The sequence below is a fragment of the Festucalex cinctus genome, chromosome 7, assembly GCF_051991245.1.
Source record: "Festucalex cinctus isolate MCC-2025b chromosome 7, RoL_Fcin_1.0, whole genome shotgun sequence".
Lineage (NCBI taxonomy): Eukaryota > Metazoa > Chordata > Actinopteri > Syngnathiformes > Syngnathidae > Festucalex > Festucalex cinctus.
In genome coordinates this window covers 7601515-7623467 of record NC_135417.1, presented here as the reverse complement: position 1 = coordinate 7623467, position 21953 = coordinate 7601515, and the positions used below count along the sequence as shown (strand labels likewise).

The 21953-nt window shown below is 41.5% G+C and overlaps 2 protein-coding genes across 5 annotated transcripts in view; one reads left to right on the top strand and one right to left on the bottom strand.

The window, feature by feature from the left end:
- LOC144022634 (polycomb protein SCMH1) overlaps positions 1 to 21953 on the bottom strand; it is a 107114-nt gene that overhangs the window by 69926 nt on the left and 15235 nt on the right. For 2 of the 4 annotated variants that reach the window (XM_077527600.1, XM_077527599.1), the window contains exon 17: positions 14215 to 14291. The exons of 1 other annotated variant lie outside the window; for it this stretch is intronic. In XM_077527600.1, coding sequence (XP_077383726.1) covers positions 14215 to 14291 — 77 coding nt within the window. Of the gene's footprint in view, positions 1 to 13976; positions 14072 to 14214; positions 14292 to 21953 lie in introns of those variants that run through there. One more of the 4 variants, XM_077527601.1, reaches the window with a different exon arrangement.
- On the top strand, positions 9737 to 12273 carry cited4b (Cbp/p300-interacting transactivator, with Glu/Asp-rich carboxy-terminal domain, 4b). The gene is made up of 2 exons (XM_077527799.1): positions 9737 to 10028; positions 10504 to 12273. The coding sequence occupies exon 2, from the start codon at positions 10511 to 10513 to the stop codon at positions 11294 to 11296; it is 786 nt and encodes a 261-aa protein (XP_077383925.1). The 5' UTR covers positions 9737 to 10028; positions 10504 to 10510; the 3' UTR covers positions 11297 to 12273.

Genomic DNA, 21953 nt, shown 5'->3' with positions numbered 1-21953 from the left:
CATATAACTTATCATCATTACCAGGTTTCTGATACTGCTTGGTGGCACACTTGGTAAAGTTCATTGTCCATTAACCAGGAGGTCATAATTTCATAATTTATCTCCCAATTTAATTCATAAGCATTTCACATGCATTCAAAATGTTAGCATTCAGCTTTCAGCATTACCCCGCAATTTCGTCAGAAATTGCACTTAGTTTAGTTCATATATAAGTCTGTGGCAGGCAGGCAGGCACATCAGACACCCAATTATTGGTATACACGAGTGGGTAGTTGCTGTGGCAACAGAATTCCATCGTAAACAGAGGAGGGATCTTCTGTTGAGTTCCCACAGAGGTGACATAACCTGTACGTAAGTCCTAATTATAATCAAACCAAAATGATTCATGTGTGTAACGTGTGCCTGAACAGGTTTTAAGATGTTCAATGAAACCACAATTGGGAGTCTGCGGTACAACTAAATATACGACAAAAACAAACATAAATTCAATGAATTATGACTATCCAGATTCATCATAATTTCATTATCAGTAAAAACAATTATGTTTTTGTGATTGCTCACCCCGCCGTATGCCATTTTATGCCATGTAACCTTGAAAGGTCTGCATCGTAAAGGAAGCCATTAAAAAGTACATTTTTCCATAATACGTGCCCTTGAACCAAGCCGGAGATGATAACTTGTCTTGAAAATTTTTTCCAAAGCTTCCAGATCTGTTTTCTAACATTTTGCGCATTAAGGCTCTGTTGTCGTGTAAACAATCAACCAAAACCAGAATCAGACGGCTTTTCAAATGCGGGTATGAATCCGATATACACCGATCGGTGACGTCCACACAAACGATGCGTTTGCGGGAACATCTAAAAAGAACAGCAGATGAGAAATGTTATTGTTACCTGCCTTGATTTTTGTTTCTGATTGCAGACGCTCATGAATTTGGGGCGTTTTTGTTTCAAGTCAACGTACTGATACTCGATATGGGTTGTACTTGCAGATACATGTAAATTGTTACTGTCAGGTCATCAGAGATGTTTGGACACGGGAACAATACAATATTTATGGACCTGGCTGTAATATATATATATATATATATATATATATATATATATATATATATATATATATATATATACACATATACACACACGTCATTAAACTGTGAACAGTGCCAACCACTCTTGTCTTTATGGTCAGCGTAATTGCTCGACGATTCCAACGTGGAGCCTTAAATGAAGACAATAATCTCACCTGTTCACATAAAAAAAGGGGGTATTTACAAGATCCCGATTTTATCGGCACGTTGGGACATTTAAAGAGACGGCGTGTAGCCGCACATGTAATTACATGTGCTTGCTAATGGATTTGTGGCGGCAGAGAATAAAGCAGCAGCAGCAGTCTTGTTTGATATTTTTGGTATGTCGAGCATGGACACGCCTGCCAGATTCTCGATGACAATTGTTGCCGCTTTGCTTTTGTCGTACGTGTCAATCAATTTGCTGTGATGACGGTTCGTTCATGGAAATAGCCGCAGGCTGCTGGGCATCGAGGTTGAAAAAAAACGACGATTTGACGGAACCCGAGTTACGCAAGACGTCATCGCCGCATGCACTTGCTACAGGGTTGGGCATTTATTCTTCTTTGCATCAAGATATTGATTTGGTTACTTGTTCGGGTTTGTTTTCCTGCGTCCTGTCTTGCTTGTTAAGATTTTAGTTTCCACCTGTGCTCGTTAGCCCTTTGCGTCTTCCAATTGGCTCCCTCAGCTACTTGTAGTCTCGTCCATTCACTAGTACAGGCAGTCCTCGAGTTTAGTCGAATTTCCACATTAAAGTCAATATTTAGATCAAAATAATTTGCATAAAAAATCTAAAATACATTAAAATAAAAAAAAAGATGCTGTCCGACTGAAGCCCAAATCTTTGCCGATGTTCGTCGGTGTCTCTCCTTTCTGCGATCTTTTTATGATGTTTAGTTTCGTTTCTATGGTAATTGCTTTTCGTTTGCCTGGACCAACATTGATAGAAGACGTAACTTTCTTCTTCTTTGGGGACATGATGTGGAAAAAAAGGGGGCAAAAAAGCCAAAAGATGCTCCCACAAGTGCAGAAGCACTAGCGCTAGCTAAGGGCTATGTAGCGGATGAGGGGAAAACACTGTGGCCAAAATGGCGGACGAGGAGCCAAAATGGCGGACCGGGCGTAACTGTTGTAAACCCTTAAGGTCGAGTGCGCCTTGACTGGACGACTCCCTGTCTTTAGTTTCCTGGTTTCTTTCAATCGTTGTCGGATTGCTGACTCATCACGTCTTGTCATCATTTTTGTTTGCTGTGGTTTTTGTTACTTTGGGTTTGGTTTCTTTAGACCTTTGTTGATTTTGTAGTTTTGACTTCTTCCCAGTACCCTTGTTGGCGTTTTTGTGAAAAAATTGTTTTGCACGGCCTGCATTTCCTGCCTTGCTTCTCATGTTTTGGGGGCTACAACCAACCACATCCTGGACACTTGCATCGGGATATAAAACAGTGCCGCATTTCAAGGGTACCTTAAGGAGCAGGACTAGACACACCGTGTACGATACTTTTAAGAGTACAGGGAGTCCTTGAGTTAAAGGCGTTTCGACTTTACAACGGTTACGCCCGCTCTGCCATTTTGGCTCCTCGTCCGCCATTTAGCACTTAGCTAGCACTTGTGGGAGTATCTTTAGCTTTTTCGCCTTCTTTCTTCCACATCATGGCCCCCCCAAAGAAGAAAAAAGCTCCGCCTTCTATCAATGTTGGTCCAGCCAAAGGAACAGCAATTACCATGGAAGCAAAAGCTAAACATCATAAAAAGATCGCAGAAAGGAGAAACACCGACAAACATCGGCAAAGGTTTGGGATTCAGTTGGACAGCATCTTTTTTTTTAAAATTTTTTTATTTGAATGTATTTTAGATTTTTTATGCAAATCATTTTGATGCAAATATTGACCTTAAATTTGGGTTACATCGCTAGCCTAGGAACGTCGGGCTACAACCCGGTTCTGGTTTTCCCTGCAAGGCATATACGATAGCTGAATATCTACGTTAGTAACAAGAAGTACTTGGCCTTATGTTTATCCATACCTACCATTTTGTAATCATACTGGAATTGGGGTCACGACCAATCTAGCGAATGGGGCGGGGCTAGACGCTTGCAGTTTGTTGATTGGTCGACAGAAAACGTTTTTTTGGGAGTGGAAAGGGATGAACGCAAACCTTCGCAAATTTTGAGAGTACTTTGGCTTCCAGTGTTCTTTCCTTAAATATATTGCACAGTAAAAACTTTACAAGATATTATTGGCCTAATATCTTTTCTCATTAAAGTAATTACGGGATGACATGATGTCCCTCTTTGTACCTCACTAATTAACTTCATGTCTGAAGAGCATTTGTCATCCAATTTTCCTCAGCGCCACAAAGGTAGGCGGGCAGATCAGTCCGAGGGACTTAAGTCCCTAAATCTCATCATCGTGGTGGGCGGGGTTTGGGGGGGGTGGAACACAATTTTCCATTTGCGCATCATTTGCTGTCACTAAAAGATGAGTCATCCATTGACTTTGAGAGCATTTACGAGCGCGTCATCATCATCATCATCGCAACGTCGTCTCCGAAGAAATGCCATCAGCACTGTCGACGTGAAATGCGGCCCTGGCGTGACTCACGCTGTGGCGGGGGGGTCGCCAACGCAGAGTGGAAGCGCCACTAGCACCCTTTTGCTCCTATTAACACGGTCACATGACATACCCCCACCCCGGCAAGCACACTCGCTCTCACACGTTCGAGATCAATAAATGGCTCAAGGCGGCCGTGTGCATGTTTGTTTGTGCTGTGTGTTGGCTCCGCCCCCAAAATTGTGGACTACAGTCAGTGGGCAGGATACATTCATCCAAAGTACACAAAAAGCAGAAGCTTGTTCCTTGTTGTTTTGTGGAAATGTTTTTTTTCTTTTCTTTGTCTGACATGTAGCTACTAAAAATAACATTTGATGTTTCCTGCAATGTGCGTTTACTTCCTGAAAAGTGGCACCCACTACAATGCATAAAATAGCAACCGTACATACCAAAGCACGGAAAAAAGGTCATCAGGGAGCAATTTGACAAAAAAATGTATTTCATGCCAATCCCAGCTGAAGTTTAATGTCAAATTGAACACAAAACAAAAAGAAATACACGTCGTGTTTTAAACAACCACAAAACGTTTCGTGGGTTTTAAGGCTAACAAACAAAACATCTTTGACATGCTAACAGTTAGCAATGATAGTTGCGATTTTAGAAGCAACTGATTCTTTACATTCTGTATGATGATGTTGCCATTTAAAAAAAAAAAAACATATTGAAAACTAAGGCTGGGTATTGCCGCCAACCTCACGATACGATATGTATCACGATACAGGGGTCACGATATGATACGTATTGCGATACATATGTATGCCAATGCATGATCTTCAATGCGATACGCATCACAATGTTTTACATTAATTTACTTGCATTTTATAAGGATATGGGATATGGATATGTTTATTATGCTAAATGTAGACGCACTGCAGAGCAAGGAGCAGTTTTCACAGACACACCGGGAAAACTTATTAATAGGCATGAGCCGATATGAGCAAAAATATCAAAGTATTACAATTACAGCTCTAAAATGTGCTTATTTGCTATTTATTTGGTGAAATAAAAACAGCATTTTTTTTCATGTAACACATTTTATTTAGTTGTTTTTTTAAACAAAATATAGGAAAATTGCTACACATGTTAAGTTTATAAGTAAATAAATATTGATATTCTTCCTCTGCTTTCATTTTTCTTAGCAAGGGGGGGGGGGGTGAATGACATTTCCATTCATTTCAAAGGAGAAAGATTATTTGAAATATGAATGTCTTGAGTTGCAAGTATGGTCACGGAACAAAGAAAACTCTTACCCGAAGGCACCACTTGAACTGTATCGTAAACATTTTTAAAAATAGCTCATCATTCTAAAATGTTTGTGTGCCCAAAGGGACTCGACACAGTGCAGTCTTTTGATTGGTCGACAGAAAATGGCCGCTATAATAAGAACACAAATGCTCTTTTATAAAGAAAATGAAAGTGGTCATTTATTGTTTCCACATTTATAGGATGTAAAAATTTTCCACGAAATGGTACGGTTCAAGTTCTGCTCTGGTAAATTGCGATCTCACGGCCCACCCTCGCCAGACAGCGACGATCAAGAATAAAACTTTGCTTTAAATACAACTTTTCTAGATGTTTACAACTAAAATAGTAATCACATTTTTCTTCAGAAAACCCGGTGAATAAAAAAAAAATTCTGTTTCATAACCAGAAATGTCCTCGCTCCACTTTCTGCGGCACGTCAAGGTCACATTTGCGAACGTATCAAATGACGGGTCGTCAAACTCACACTGACCGCTTGAAAGGAAGATTGTCGTTTGTTTCGGATCGATTCGGCTCGTGTGGCCGCCTGAAAGTCCTGAACAATTCTCAACTTGTCACTTTTTTAAAAGAAACGTTTTTTTCAGCCAGGACATATCTCATGTTGTGTTAGCTTCCATGCTAATGTTGCTAATTTTGTAGCTTAATATAAGCAAACAGTGGCAATTTTTACACTTATTTGAATGTATTCTTTTTGCAGTTTGGATCATAACGGGGTAGTGGGGGTTAAGGGGGGCGGGACCCTTTTCTACAACCCTCGAATGCAAATGGTATATTCCAACTGACCTAGTCGTAGCGACTGACACTAAATAAGTGTTGGTGAGTCAGGAAATGGCCGACTAACATTTGGACGGATAAGTTGGCACTTTTTTGTTTTTGCATCACAATGGCAAAGAACCACCTAACTCCCCCCTCCAACACAAATAAAATGCAAATGTTACGGTCCCATCAGTCTGTTCCTATTGAGCAACGTACGTCATACGACAAAAACTAGCAAGTAACTACCAGACGGATAAACAAAACACAAATATACAAATACAGCAGTCAACGATAAACAGCACAGTTGGAATCACAATGAAATGCTTTCCTCCCATTCCAGATTTGCAAATGGTACCCCCCTAAAATAAATAAATAAATAAATAAATAAATCTATCCTAAAGAATGGCGCGTCTCATTCTCCATTAGCCAGAAAGTTGCCTACTACATACAAAGCAAATCTACAAACACAGCGATAAATGATTCTTGCACTTTTGTACAAGCGTCATTTTGTTTTTCCAATTTGAATCACAACAGAAACCTCGCGCGCCCCCCCCCCCCTCCCACCCCCTCCCAAAAAACCCAGAATGCAAATGGTAAGCCATCCATTCCTATCAATTTACAGTTAGCTCAGTTTTTCCAGGGGCTTGTTTATATGGAGGACCAAAGCTGCCAAAATCCAAAATAAATAAATGACTAAATAAATAAATAAATGACTAATAGGGAAAATAAAAATGAATATAAAAAGATATAAATCGAAAATTATATCCAAATTATTAAATATAAATGGAAATAAATCCGTTTTAATTTTCACTTTTAGTCATTTACTTATTTATTTATTTAGTCATTTTTGTATTTAGTCATTTATTTATTTTAAATTTTGGCAGTTTTGGTCCTCCATTACCTAAAAGTTGAAGTTACTATAATTTTTGACTTGACTGCCTTTATAGGTTAGCGCTAGACTACGTTGCAGTTCAAATTTGTGTCAAGTCGGTTCCGAAGGAATGGATACGTAAACGGAACACCACTTGCAACATATTTTATCAATTACATGTGTTTGTTAAATGCTATTCGGGTGATTAAAAATGTGTGAACACACAAAATAATTGACACTTTGCTAGGTGGTTTAGCTTTTAGTAGTTGAGTTGTTTTTGAGGGAAGATCAACAATGACGACTTTTCATCGTGTCGGTGTCATTTCTTCAATGTTGTCGCGTGAAAAGATTGTGAGAAGTTCTATACAAAAAGTAGTTCTAGATGTTGAGTTAGCAGTAAATTAAAGTTTTTTAAAATCCTAACAGGAGATCAGTTGTCATAGAAATCCACTTCTTTCATCAATAATGTTGCGATGATGATCAATCCTGAATGTTTGTTTTTTTTTGCCTCAACATAATCGTGCGCTGTGAACTGTTTGCCCAGAAGAGCAACCAATGTTGATTCAGTTTTTTTTTCTGTTATTTGCACTGACTGACTGGCTGGGTGAGTTTGAGTGGAGAGTGCCCCTCACCTGGGAGTGGCCTATTAATACGCGCTTCAAATGGGGCCCCGGCAATGTCAAACAATGACAAATGCCTGCTGAGCGACCGCTTGCCATTTCCAGACACATTCATGGTCTCCCTCACGTCTACGTGTACTCATTCGGGGAGGGGGGGGGGGGGTTGATTTCATTTTGCAAAAGCAGGCGCGGGGGTCGTTGTCCTCAAGTGGGCAATCGGCAACACGTGCAATCTGGCGAGCGCAAGGGGCCGCATCGATAGTCGGAGCACATCGGCGCACAGCTGTAGCTACATGGCCTAGAATAGCACATTCCTCTAGTGCACCCCCCCCCCCCCCCCCCCCCCAATTCACAAGCACCCACTTGCTAGCTCACATGGACCACAAGTGGACGTGCACAAACAGCATCAAAATGTTCCTTTAACGACACTTTTTTCCCCTTCCTCCCTCGTCCGCGCTGCACTTAACTCGTGCAATCACCTAAATTGTTCCGTCGCCTTTGCAGGCTTATGTTGCTTCCTGTCTCTCCCAATGCACGTCTCATGTCTCCTGAGCAAAAAAAAAAAAAAGAGGTCAGCTGGCTGCAAGGCCTTTTCCTATTGGGCTACATCTTGAATAATCTAACCGATGACGTCACAGCGGCTACGTTTACACTCTGGCGTCAAGTCAACGGGGGTGGGGGGGGGGTTGTGGTCGGGGGGGTTCAGCCGAAGACACGCTCATCATGTAAACGGAGCAGCCAGGTCGGCTTTGGGAAAAGGCGATGTCCGCTGAAATCAAGGTTAAAAACAGAAAGAACGACAAAATAAGGTCATGTTGCGAGCGAGCAGTAAATTGCATTAGGACATGCGGTAATTTCATTTGCGCGTCTTTTATGGAAGTCGTGTATGGACATCACTGGCTCGATAACATTGTTTCCTATCTTCTTCAGATCCATCTATCAAAAAAAACAAAAAATGCACCAGTGGGTTGTTTAACCTCAACTATTAGCCAATAGTTTTGTGACAACAAAAATGTAGAATGTTTTTGTCTTTTAGCATTAGTAATAGACTAATATGTTTTTTTTTTTCAGGGCCGATGCCGATACCGATTATTACTCGTCAAGGAGGCCGATAACCGATATTTCAAGCCGTATATCAAGAGTGGACAAAGTTAGTCCCATCTACGTATCCCGATCTAACCCCGACACACGGACATCCTTATGCAAATAGATGTTATTTCCACTTTTAACTTTCGGAAAAAAAAGTGGTCTGTCCTCCCAAAAGACGTTTGGTCACCCTAATGTGTATAATATACACACATAAATCTATCTGTGTTCACTGTGGCATTTTTTTGCCATAAAGAAATTAATGTGAAAATGCCATAGAGAACATAGAGAAATCAATATTCAAGTTTAACGAGTGGCAATGTAAGATGGCCGCCACGTATACAAGTACTTCCTGTACTCCCAAAAAACAAAAAACAAAAAAAAAAACAAGATTACTTTGCAGACTGAACATGCACACAACACAAACCAGTATTCCGTTCAATGGAAGTAACCTGATCCCGTTTACATGAACAAATATTCAGGTTTTTATATTCGGGTTTTGAAAGGGTGAGGACTACATGGAAATAAACAATCAGTCAAACAATCAGCTGACACGATATAGATTATTCTGGGACATGGCAATATTATTGCACTCTAGAGTCTGTATTTTGTTGCAGCGGACTTTTTTGTTTCGTTTTGTTTTTCTGATGCCCTTAGTCTCCTCGTGGATAAAATTTGTACAAATGGAGGAGGGCCCTCTCCTGGATTCAGATTAGGGCTGCACGATATTGGAAAAACCTGCGATATGCGATATACTTGCTGAACATAGCGATATCGATATTATTGCGATATTTAACATTTATCTAAAGAAATTACATTTTTATTACCTAATGAAAGAAAAACATTTTTCATGGGGCAAAATAAGCAACCTTCATGTAATCTTAGTTAATTCATTGTAATTATGTCTTGATAATTTTCAACTATTGAATGGCGATGCACATTTTAGTTAGCATCTGACTGGTCAAATTCATATAAAAAGCATACAATTCCATATAAAACTTATTACGTGCCTTTGCGATATGCATATTGCAAGGGCCGATATCGCGATATCGATATTTTTTCGATATATTGTGCAGCGCTAATTCAGATGTCCAGCTATTGAACCGGCCGTGGTGGGAAGTAATTGAGTACAAATACTTTATTAGTGTACTTTTTAGACACTTCTTTTACCCTACCAAATCATTAAAAATATATATTTAAACATTTTCAAAATTAACAACTTAAAGTCTGTCTGTTTATCTATCTACCTATCTATCAAAAAATAAATAAAAAATCCCACGTCAGGGGTGGAGAGTATTTAAATGTGTTTGCAGTGTCACAGCTCTCAAGACTGCCCTTTTCTCCGTGACGCCCCTGCACAATTACGTTAATGGGCCAATGGGAAGCGAGGAGGCGCCCTCCCCCTTCCCCGTTGTCTCCGCCCCCCCACTCCACCTCCTCCTCCTCCTCCCTCCCTCCACGGAGAAGACCGCCTTCCTTCCTCGGGAGGCTTTTTAGATGTGCATAATCCCCGAGTTGACCCAGAAAATCGTCAGTCGCTCGCTTGAAGATCTGCCGCTGCGGTCTTTGTGCGCACCTCCACCCGGCAATGACGCGCGGCCCCGCGGACTCCTCGCACTGAGCGCGCCCGGCTAACCCCTTCCCTTCCCCCCCTTCTACCTCCCTCTCCCCTCAGCGCAGCGGACCACCGAACCGGACCGAGCCTTGAGCGGAGTAACTTTTGTTGTTGGTTTTTTTTTTCTCCCGAAGACGTAAGTGCACAATTTTCTTCTTGTCGTAGAATTTGCAAGGCGGAGAATGTTGTCGTTTTTTTTTTTTTTGTTCGCGGTGTGCGCACGCGTATGCTCCTGCCTCGTCGCTCCATTGTTTGCTCGTTTATGTCAAACGCGCCCTTCAAAAAAAAAAAAGAAGAAAAAAAAGAAAAGATGATTGGGATGTTTCGGCGGCTGCAAATAATCCCCAATTGAGTCGCGCCGCGCGTTGCATGATGTCAGTCTTCTTTGTTGCAACCTTGCGTGCGTAAAAATGACCCCCCCCCCTTTTCCCTTTTTTTGCTCGATTGCTTTGAATTGGACACTGAAGCCATTTTAAAAGGCAAGTGCGTCGCTGATTGTTCTGATTGTGACGCGTTTTTCAAGGCGCTGTGATATGAGGAAGAAGCATGCAAGGTGAAAGGGGGGGGGGGGTTAATCGTAACACTTCCTAATGTGTTGTGATCCCTCACAGGGGGGGCATGGCAGACCACCTCATGATGCCCATGAATCACGGTTCGGCCGGCGCCGGTCTCCACGCGTACCGGATGGGCATGAACGGCCTGCAGGCGGCGGGCCACCCGCCGCCGCACGGCCAGCAGACGGCGGCCATGCGGCCCATGCCCGGCGGCCAGATGATGCACTACGCCGGCGCCCAGGCCGCCGCCGCCGCCAGCATGGACATGCGCCAGCGGCAGGGCATGGTGCCGCCCGGCGGGCCCATGAGCGGCGCCCAAATGGGCCACCACCACCACCAGATGATGTACAACGGGCAGCAGCATCACATGCACCAGGCCCAGCAACAGCAGCAGCAGCAGGTCCAACAACAACAACAACAACAACAACAACAACAACAACAACAACATCAGCAGCAGCAACACGCGGCCCAACAGAACCAGTTCATGAACGGCGGGCTGACGTCGCAGCAGCTGATGGCCAGCATGCAGCTCCAAAAACTCAACACGCAGTATCACGGACACCCGTTGGGCCCCATGGGCGGCGGCGGCGGGGGCCACATGGGCGGCGCCGTCAACCAGTACCGCATGAGTCCGGCCCAGCTGGCCAACATGCAGCACATGGCGGGCCCGGCGCTGGCGCTCAACGGCATGGACGCGGACATGATCGACGAGGAGGCGCTCACCTCGCTGGTGGTGGAGCTGGGCCTGGACCGGGTCCAGGAGTTGCCCGAACTCTTCCTGGGCCAGAACGAGTTTGACTTCATCTCGGACTTTGTCAGCAAACAGCAGCCCAGCACGGTCAGCTGCTGAGACCCGCTGGAAACCCGTACAACCGACCGGGACGAACGCGCGGATTTTTCGGACCCGAGGAGTCCTTGAGGCGGGAAGAGGGGGCGTCATTTCACCTCCCCTACTTCCTGGACGTGAATGTAAAAAAAACAAAACAAAACAAAAAAAGCCACAAAGCCACTCTGAACAATGACACTGTGTTTTCCTGCGAGGTGTATTTATTTCCAATCGGACCACCTGCCGGGCCAAGTTGACTTTTCATGATTTGACTTTCTTGATTGAGTTTTTTTTTTTCCCTCCTCATCCTCCAACTTGCTCTAGCTCAAGGTCCAAAAAGGAGCCTTAATTTTACGAGGCGTCATCCACTTTTTATGTTTTTTGTTTTTTAAGATGTGCTGTTCTGGAAAATCAACTGCTTGTACTGTACGAAGCTGTAAACCTCCGACATGTCCACACTGTTTTTTTTTGTGTAATCATGGGAGACGTAGAACCGCCTTAATCACACTTATTTATTATTCTTGCTTGTTCGTAGTCCCTTTATTTTGTTTTTGGGGTGGATGAGCTTTTGAAAGGAGGAGGGGGGGGGGGACTTTTGGGTCTTTGTGAAAGGTTTTGAGGATCAATAAAGATGGCCTGGATCGAAATGTGGCCTGCTTTTTTTTTTTCCCCCCATTTATCTTTGTAGCCTCCCAAGCTAGCCAACTGCTGAGGTTTAAACCTGCGGGGTGAGGGGACGTCAGCGCCATGGGAACGTAATACAATATTTATACGTTTTTTGGAGGCGGACAAAAGGCCACCAGGAGACGATTGTTGTACTCACTGACGTGGCTTTTGTAGCATTTAGCTTAAAAAAAAAAAAAGCTCATTTTCTTTATAATCTCCTTTGCGTCCTTTGGTCCATGTTTAGTGTGCTGCACACCATGTCACAAAATCCATATTTTGATGTCATCAATGCGAAATAATTTTTTTAAATTTTGATGGGCAAAATAGCAGCAGTCAAATTACATTTATTTGGCTTGCAGCTTTTTTTTTTATAATCTTCTGATTCAAAATATGGGTTTGTAGTAGTAAGATATTGATGCACTGATACAAGCTATCAATATCAGGTTGATACCAGTATTGGCTGCCCTCTTGTGGCCAATTTATGATCAGGAACTAGAAATTTCAAATTCCACAAAGATATTATTTATTAATTTGATGCAATGTTGAGGAAATATGCTATATATTGGCTCAATATTGGGATATATAGATGTTTTTTTTATTTTATGTATCATAAGCACTAGAGGTATCAGTACTTGGCATCTGTATTGGTGACTACTCAACAGTAGAGTGCTTGTAGTGGTGTCAGCCTGGAAAACAAATTGCCATCCAACATCACTCGGCGAAGAGATTTGTGGGAAATTTCATTTTAATGGGCGAGAGTTCTTACTACTTCAATCTTGTAATTTTGGCGCCCATTTGGGAAAATTGTGAAGGACTATTTTGTTGTGCTACCCCTGTGTGACAAATTTCAAGTTATGGGTGGGCTTGCAGCCTTTCAGTTTGACTTTATTTTAATTTTGGTACCTAATAACAGTTATTAAAAACTAGATGATCCAAAAGATTCTTGTGTGTAAGACACTGAGCTGATATATCAGATTTTATTTCTCTTAAACAATTCGAATTTTATGGCAATATTCTCTGATCCAAAAATTCAGTAGAAACAATGAGCTATCAGTTAGGCGTTATTTCTGAAATATGGAATTTAAATGAAGACATCAGCTGCACTTGTGTGACTTATTGGATGGTGTAAATATTTTGCTGCTCAATCACATCTGGTCCTCAGCGATGCTATTTTTAAATGATTGTCTTTGCATGATTGGGGCCTTTGTAATACATTTCAAATTAGAAGCAACTGGGCTGGTTGTTGATAGTAACAGTTTCATGGGCTCAACTTGTGTTTGAAACGTTCCAAGCCAGTCATTTATTGGTTGAGATAATTTTCAGGTTAGATAACAGAAGTTGCGGGAAACACTTTCAATTCATCTGCTTATTGGGTGACAGGATTTGAAATGTTGTCATGCTGCTCATGAACTTAAAAAATTGAAAATGCCATTTTCAAAAAACACAAACGTTCCCCAAAAAGATTTTTTTTTTTATGATTTATTATTATATTGAAGGCTCTAATTTGTTCATATTGGATATTCCAATTTGAATGTGTTTTTATATATATTCAGATAATAGTTAGTTGTGCTCTTAGGACAATATTGCTTTTATTGTCCATACAGGGCGTCTAAACTAATAAAGTAAATAAAAAATATACATGTATGGATAGGTCGGATGTCACTGAACATTTTGAGGGGTCGCAAGTAAGAAAAATATTCAGAAATGACTTAGTTATCACACTTCTAAGAGTGAGCCAAATTTTGGCTCAATTTTAACTTATGTCATAAAAAATAAATAAATAAATCAGTCCACAAGGATTACTTTTGAGTTGGACTTGTGAGAAATTTCAAGTCGACCCGAATTTAATTCTCCTGATTGTACGTTTTTACAATTTAAATTTAACACTGAAGTGGGTTCTGAGGTTACATGTTGCTGATTTAACTTGCAAATCTGCAGAACGCTTTGAATAAATCCACAGAAGAATGTGGACAATGTTGCCACCTACAAAATATTTTCTGGCCTTTGTGAAAGTCTGGAATCTCCTTGAACGTTATGTTGATTTTTGCAGGCCGTCAATTTGAAATCAAGCCTTGGCGGAGGTCTCTTACGTAAATATACAGTAGGTAGGTAACTCTCAAATTCACCTGTTGACTTGAAATTAAAAAAATTAGCCGGGGTAGAGGCTTTAAAAAGGTAGTATTTAACTAACATTAGTTTCATTTACAGCACTGCAAACATTTGGTCCATTGCTGTGTGGGTGTTGGGGGAGGTGCGACTGGCCAAAGAATGCTTACCTTGATGGGGGTTTAAGTGACTTAAAGCTTGTAAGCCGCGACTCACAAGAGGCCTGCTGCTTTTCCACGCGCACACACTGTAGCGACAACACAAATGGATGTCAAGAACTCGTGTAAAAAAAAAATAAAATAAATGAAAAAAATCCAATCAAGGCATATGGAGTGAGGTGAGCGGCTTTTTAAAATGTGGGGGTTAAATAACAGCAGCGCCCCCATCTGGCAAAAGTCTGATAGTCCGAAATTTTTTGTTGTTGAGAACAGCGCGGCGGATTGGACTAACTTGACCATTGAAACGTTTGTAGAGAATCCAAAGCATGTTTTTGTATTTGCAGCTGGAATTGTGCGTGAGAAAAATCAGAACGCTGATCCCGCGTGTGCGTGTGAAATTTAAAGTCTGAAGGACTTAACTGGGTGAGGAATTGCATTAGGGCTGTACAATTAACTCATTTGCTCCCAAAAACATAAATACATTCTATTTTAAATATTACCGTGCTCCCAAAGACGTGTTTATACGTTTTTTTTTTACCATATCGAGCAGCCATAAATTGCAGTATTTGTGTGGATTAACAAGCTACTAACATTTTACATTTTGTTTTTCCATGTAGAGAATTTGACTTTTTAATTTCAGAAGCATTTTTTACCCCCAAAATGTCCGAATTTGAAAATTTCCAAGTTTCTGTTGTATGAGTGTTGCTGCGCGCTAATTAGCATAGACGGTTGAAGAGAGTGAGTGAGTGATGCGGCGCTAAAAGTTGTTTTTTTTTGGCTTGTTGTGTGCCTGCGGGCGACGAGGCGCTTGATTGGAGGTCACGTTGGGGGAAATTTCATGGCTGCATTTAGCGTATCGCATTGTCAACAAAAGCGTCTTTAGCCGCGCGAGTGCTAATGAGGGGAAAACAAGCGCTGCTGCCACTGATTGCTTCCATTTTTGGCCTTCACGTTTCTTCTCCACTTGTTGTTGTTGTGCTTTTACATCGAAGCTGCAAGTATTTTCCTACACAATCGATGTTGAAATGTCCTCGATAAAGGAAAGAGAAAATATTGAGCTGGACTTTCAAGTCATCGACACTTTATTGGCCTTTTAAATGTTGACATGATGCAGCTTGATAACAGTTAGTATTCGTCACTGAGCTATATATGACTGGCTAGCCGATAGACGCAGACTTTTGAGGTCGCGAGGCCTCCATATTGCTCCTCCCAAGAAACGTTTCTCGGCATACCATCCGACACATTTACAGGATCCAAATTGGAGAAAACTGCGATTGGCTGGCAACCAGTCCAGGATGTACCCCGCCTACTGCCCGGTGCCAGCTGAGATAGGCTCCAGCACCCCCCGCGACCCTTGTGAGGAATAAATGGTCAAGAAAATGGATGGATGGATGGAAATTGGAGAACATTTGAGACAGTACTTAGAAACAGCATGATTTATGGTGTTTTAAACTTATTAAAAATAAACAAGAGGACTTCACAAATTTTACAACTTGCCTTAAATACATGTAGAAATGATATGCTTAATGGTTTAGTACAGTAGGAAACATATATATTTTTAATTCAAGAATTATAACTGTAATTTAACAAAAGATGCCACTGCCAAATCTAATATTGGGGTCTAAGAAAAAAGGGGGTCTTCAAAGCAGCACATACTGTCCACTTATTTATTTTTATTCTTGTTAAAAATAGTGACCACCAGGGCCAAAACCCCCCAACCCGCCTCCGACCTGATACTAACTGCCAACGAGCTGTATATGTCTCATCGTGTACGTATACCGTATAGTTTATACAGTAGTCTGCTCGTGAGGTGGGTGGAGCAAGATGGCCGCCCTGTCACTTTAACAGCTTGCACTGGCTTGTATGGGCTATCGCCTATCCACTCATATATACACGTCGGTGTTATTAGTTAACCTTCTGCTTTTTTTTCAGTTTTTTTTTTTTGTCTAGCATTCACAAGTGTGAGAAATTTCACATCAAATTTTCAAAGCCGGACGTCGATTGGAGGCCATGGCACATCGCTTAGCAACGGGCCTCGTGCATGGCGCCCATTTGGTGAGATGGGCAGTGACGCCCGCTCGCATATCTGAGAATCGCGCGCTGCAATGTGATGCATCATCATTTCGACTTCATAAAGATGCAAACGGCTCCAGCGGCCAATCGGACGCTACGCTGGCTCGAGGTTATAAGTAGAAAGTCGTTGCCACGGCGACCCCGGATCACTTACCTATCTTACTCGCGTGTTACAACGGCGGGCCTGGCTGGACGCTGTTAGCATTTTAGCATGCACATTTATTAGCTTGATCAGCTAGCGTGTGACCATATCTTACTATTAAAAAATGCACATTTAAGAGTTTGGCGCTACTTCATTCAAGAGGAGACTGAGGGCAGCAAGATTTGAGGATACTGTATACAGAAATACCGACTTAACTCTGGATGCTGTAGTAATGGACTCCACAGTGTCCACTTGACTGTGTCGCTCCAGTTACTTGCTGCCCGTAGTCTCCTCATAAAGTACAAACATATTCAAGAGAAGACTAAGGGCAGAAGCCATATGTCTGGACTGTGCAGTATAAACGTCAATATTTCTCCACGTGCCTGCAGCCATCCTATTGTCTCTTGGATATGCCCTTAAACATTTTATTTTATTCAAGAGGAGAATAAGGGCAGTAAGAAAAAGGTCAAATTTGAGGATACACGCCTAGAAATGCCAAAAACAAACATGCATGCTAAAAAACAAAAAACAAAAATAAAAACAGTTGCTGTTACTATGGTTTGGATGCTCACGGTTTTTTTTTTTTTTGCCCACAGTCTCTTCTCAGATATTGGTTGTTGCTAATACTAGGTCAGCCTGTAACTTTTTATTTTTTCATACCCTCTTGGATATGCCCACAAAAATGTTAATACCGAGAAGAACAGAGGCAACATTTGCAATTTGGCATGAACACACTTATCCAAGCAGAGACTGAGGACAGCAAGAAAATGTTTTCATTTTTAGGATACACGGTTAGAAATGACAAGAAATGAACACGGGTGCTAACATGAGCTTAGCCAGTTATACTGTGCCTTATCAATGGCCACTGCAATATTATCCTCCACAGTCTCCACTTGGCTGCAGTGCACCCGTTTTTCTTATATACTGACAAACAAGCATTCACATCTAATCGACTGTTTGGAGTTGTCAAAGGACCAAAGAAAAACAATGTATTTTTGTGGAATGCGGGAGGAAAACCGTTTTAATTCAAGCTTTGTGTTTCTGTTACTCAAATATTGAGTGTGAACTGCTCCACTGCTATAAAATTGATACGTAAATGGACGAATGAGGTCACTTATAAGTCCCCACTTGAGGCTCAGATGGGAAATTGAGGGGCCGTCACCGGGTTTTGTGGCTTGGCGACCAGTTGCAACAAAACCGCCTTTCCTGTGTCAGCTCACCGATGCTCTCGTTTTAAGTCAGCCGGCGAAAGCCACATGCTGACAAATAAGGCAAAGCGAAAGAGGCACAAAAAAAAAAAAAAAAAAAAAAAAAAAAAAAGTTATATGTAATATTTGGACATTACAAACTCATAAAAAAAAAAAAAAAAAAGTCTTATTCTTTGCTGGGGGTTTTCCCAGCAGGTGCTTTTATGATAGAAAAAAAAAATAAAAATCACCTGACGCGTTTATGTCCTTTTATTATTGGTAGGCTTTGTTCCAGGAAAGGACAGGCGTCCATTTGCAGCTTTCACACATGAGCGGGCCTTCAAGGAGGCGCACGCACGCACATTCGGTCAGGTGCACAACGTGATCAAACAAGCTAAACGAGACTCCTCAGTCTCAGCGCCGCATCAAGAGAAGCAGGATTTACGTCTCATTATGTTGGATGGCGTTCCAAGACGAAGCTGCGCTTTGCACAATGAAATAATAAAATCAATCAGCGATTCGAGGTCTGACGAGTACTTGAACGTAAAAATTTTTAAAAAAAAATCAATGACTGTTTGCTTTATGATTAACAGTATCCAACGAAGAAGGTCACTTGTTATTATTGTAATCCCTTCATACCAACTATAATTCGAGGAAAAAGTATGGGTCTCAGGCGATTACATTTTTAATCATAATTAATCCCATGACTTCAATCGTTAACTCACGATTAATCACAAATTTTTATAACTTTTTTAAATGTACAATAAAATTAACAATAAAATATTTTTTTTGCTAGAGACAAAATTGTATAAAATTATATCAGTTTTTGTCTCGCCTTTGCTTATGAACTCAAATGTCCAATAGATTTTAGTCCAGTTTTTTTTATTACGTGAAGTACATTTTCCTCTCGTTTTCATTAGTAGTCACTAGGGATGTCACGATAAGGGCAATATCGTGATATTGCGATATTAAAACTGTCACAATATCGTCATCGTCATATTCACAACATTTAAAAGGAACACATCTGTGAAAAAAATAGTGCAGTTCTAGCACCCTCTAGTGGCTAGTTTATTAGTGCAATTTAATTTTCATTAGGGATGTTTTGGCCTTCTATGTTTAAAATCTATGCAAATTGACATATCAAGGGGAGCCCAATTTGCTTGTGAAGCGACCAATGTGTGCTTGCATTAGCAAGTGAGAGCTGTTATGTACAAAAGCACAATATTGTGCTTTTTTTATTTATTTAATTTTTTTTTAGTATGAGCTTTTTTTTTTTTTTTTCCCACAATTTTGTGATCTTTTTTAAATATCGCCAACGCCCCCACAATATCGTGATAATATCGTATCGTGACGTTTGGATATCGTTACATCCCTAGTAGTCACATGACGTCATTAGACATTGCGTTGGTTGCCAGATAAGCGCTCATTTGCACCCCCAAAACAACACAAAAGACGCGTCCAGATCTGCCGCCTCGGTACCAACGATACTTCGGGTATTGTAGAAAAGGCAGTACCGTCACATTTTCAGAATCTTTGGCATCGACTTGGTACCGAAGTATCGGTTCTCGTGACAACTCTAACCCCAGTTATTGTTTATTAACTCTTTGACTGCCAAAAACGTTTAATGACGTATACTAAAATCCTAATGAATGCCGCCATAAACGTTAATTGACGTTTACTAGTTTTTTTTTCCCCCTCAATGAGCAGTGCAATGTCTTGTGCAGCACTGCCTGCTCAATGGGTTGTGGAATCAAAAACACCCACTAACTATGGCCAGCAGATGGTAGCATTGTATCTCTTTTCATTGGGCTCACGGTATAGAAAATTACAACGAAACACGACTGATATGATGAAATTGAACATTTTCAAGGATGACGTGAATGATCAAAGCCTTTGTCACATTAAATCTAATTCACAGAGTGTCAATAAACAAAAAAAATAGTGTCTAAGTCACTGTTGTGCAAAAAATGTATCTTTTCAATGTCACTCAATGTCATGTTACCTATTTTTTAATGGTGATTACTAAAGAACAGAATAAGGTAGAAACATACTTTTTTTTTATGTTTATGTAGTTGTAGCGTACAATATTTTGTTTGCCAAGAAAGATGAGTAAAAATGCTCGAAATCGGCTGGCACTATTGGGATTGTTTTTTGGATAATATTTGGCAGTCAAAGAGTTAATGAGGGTTTTAGTCTAGTCCAGTCCGGTGAAAAATGTGTGTTGACGAAAATAATTTTTTTTTTTTTAGTTTTCGTTGATGAAATTAACACTAAAGGGAGCATTCGATTTGTGTCGAACACAATGAAGAGAGAGTGGGAGATGACATGACAACTTCCAGTTATTTATTGACAACACGGGCGTGTTTCTATCTGTTAGTTTGACGGTTTCTAAAAGGGGGGGGGGGGGGGGGGGAGTTGTAGATGGAGCATGCTTGAACTTGTCAGACAATTTCAAGATTTTTGTCACGTCGGCGGTTTAGGTGTTTTGCTGGCAAGAAAACAGCAAATCCCTCAAGGGGGGTAAAGGTTCATTTTTATGGACTCGGGTGCAACTTCCTGACACGTGACCGTTGTTGTTTTCATGCACGAGGCCGTGGGGAGGGGAAAAACCCCCCCCCAAAAACGCACCCTAATCACATCCACGCCGCGTTCTTTCCAGGAGACACTCAGTTAAAAGCTAATTGTTTTGTTTTCCGCCCGCAAGCGTGCTGAGGGGGGCTTTAAAAGGCAGCCATGTATGGAGAACACGCATGCAAGCCTCGGCGGCTAAGTGGCTGATTTTTGGCATGTCGAGGCAGGTGACAGGTTGCCAGGCGACGGGGAGGCTCCTCCTCCTCCTCCTCCTCCTCGCCGCCCTCCCCAAATCTGGCCTCGCATGATTTGCTAGCTCTTTGAAGTCCAAAAAGCAAGCGGTGTAAATAATTGATTTCGCCGCACGCGGCTGACACCTCGGCGCGATCCCGAGCACGTCGAGGTATCCCGACGACGTCTGAAGGTGATAAATATTTAAGACGCGTGTGATTTACACCGGCTGCGTTTATTTTTTTTTCCCGCAGAAGGGGGAGGCCCAAAGTTTTGACGGCGTCGCGCCGAATTAAAATGTAACGCGTTGTTTGTATTCTGTTAGCAGGTGAATTCCCTCTGATGTGATTTGTCGAAACCTGCCAAATGGATTGTGAAAAAAGCGACATTTAATTGTTTTTGATTTGCTTTGCTCCCAGGCTCCCCCTACAGGCCCCAAGTTGAATTCATTATCAGCCAGTCAGGATACAGAATCCGAAGACACGGATGATCCAAAGCTGCTTAACCTCTCTCTCTCTCTCTATATATATATATATATATATATATATATATATATATATATATATATACATACATATATATATATATATATAGACCAATTGTGGGTAAATCTGGCACCCTACCAGGGTCACTGGATTATTTTAGCATGGCTAAATTATTATAATCTTATATTTTAGATACAGTATGATTTTTTTTTGCACAAACACTGAAAACGACTGCTGACTGTCGGTGATTCAAGCCTGTGGACATGGAAGACGATTTTGTCACTGGTATTTAAAGGCCATCGTGCTGCTTTAACAGCCGATTGTTTCAGCACAAACAATCCAAGTATGTTGACTGATAAAATTGTTTTCATTTTTCATGGGGAAAAACATCGCCACATTGCCGCTGTAGCATATTTCACAAGCCGATCAATAATGACTGAGGTCCAATTCTTGCTGCGGGGGCCTTCTCACTGAATTGCATTATGTTGCAAGGACTTCATATGATTCCATTTACACCGTGTACTCGCGGCTTTTATATGACCCGGCCGGCCGGGGTGCAATTTTTTTTTTTATGAGAGCAGAGTGGAGAAACGCAGCGTCGCTCGGCCCGACTGGCAAGGTTTGTTGGTAGGCTCGAATGGATCCAAAGAGTATTAGGGCAGCCTGTGTTCTGTACACAGTGTCTTCATGAGCGCGGCTTTAAAAGCGACGTGCTAATCTGGTGACGGCGGCGAGCACATGCTTCCCAAGGCAGACTAACTTGTCTGGAAAGCGTAGGGGTGGAATTAATAGAAGGGAGCGCTTCTTGTCAGGCTTCATGTGGGGCTGCCCCAGCTCATCAAATAGCACAAACACAAATGTCGCTATTCTGCTGACTTCCCTTTCAAATGCACTGTTAAATAGTTGTACAATAAATCCCCTCCAACAGGTTCGGTCCTGCTATTTCATTTTTTTTTGGGGGGGTCCTATTTTGACACTATTTGGTCTAACCCTTGTTTATATTGGGTGTAATTCCACTGTCAACCACTAGATGGTGGCATGCTATATAGTTTGAGACTGTGT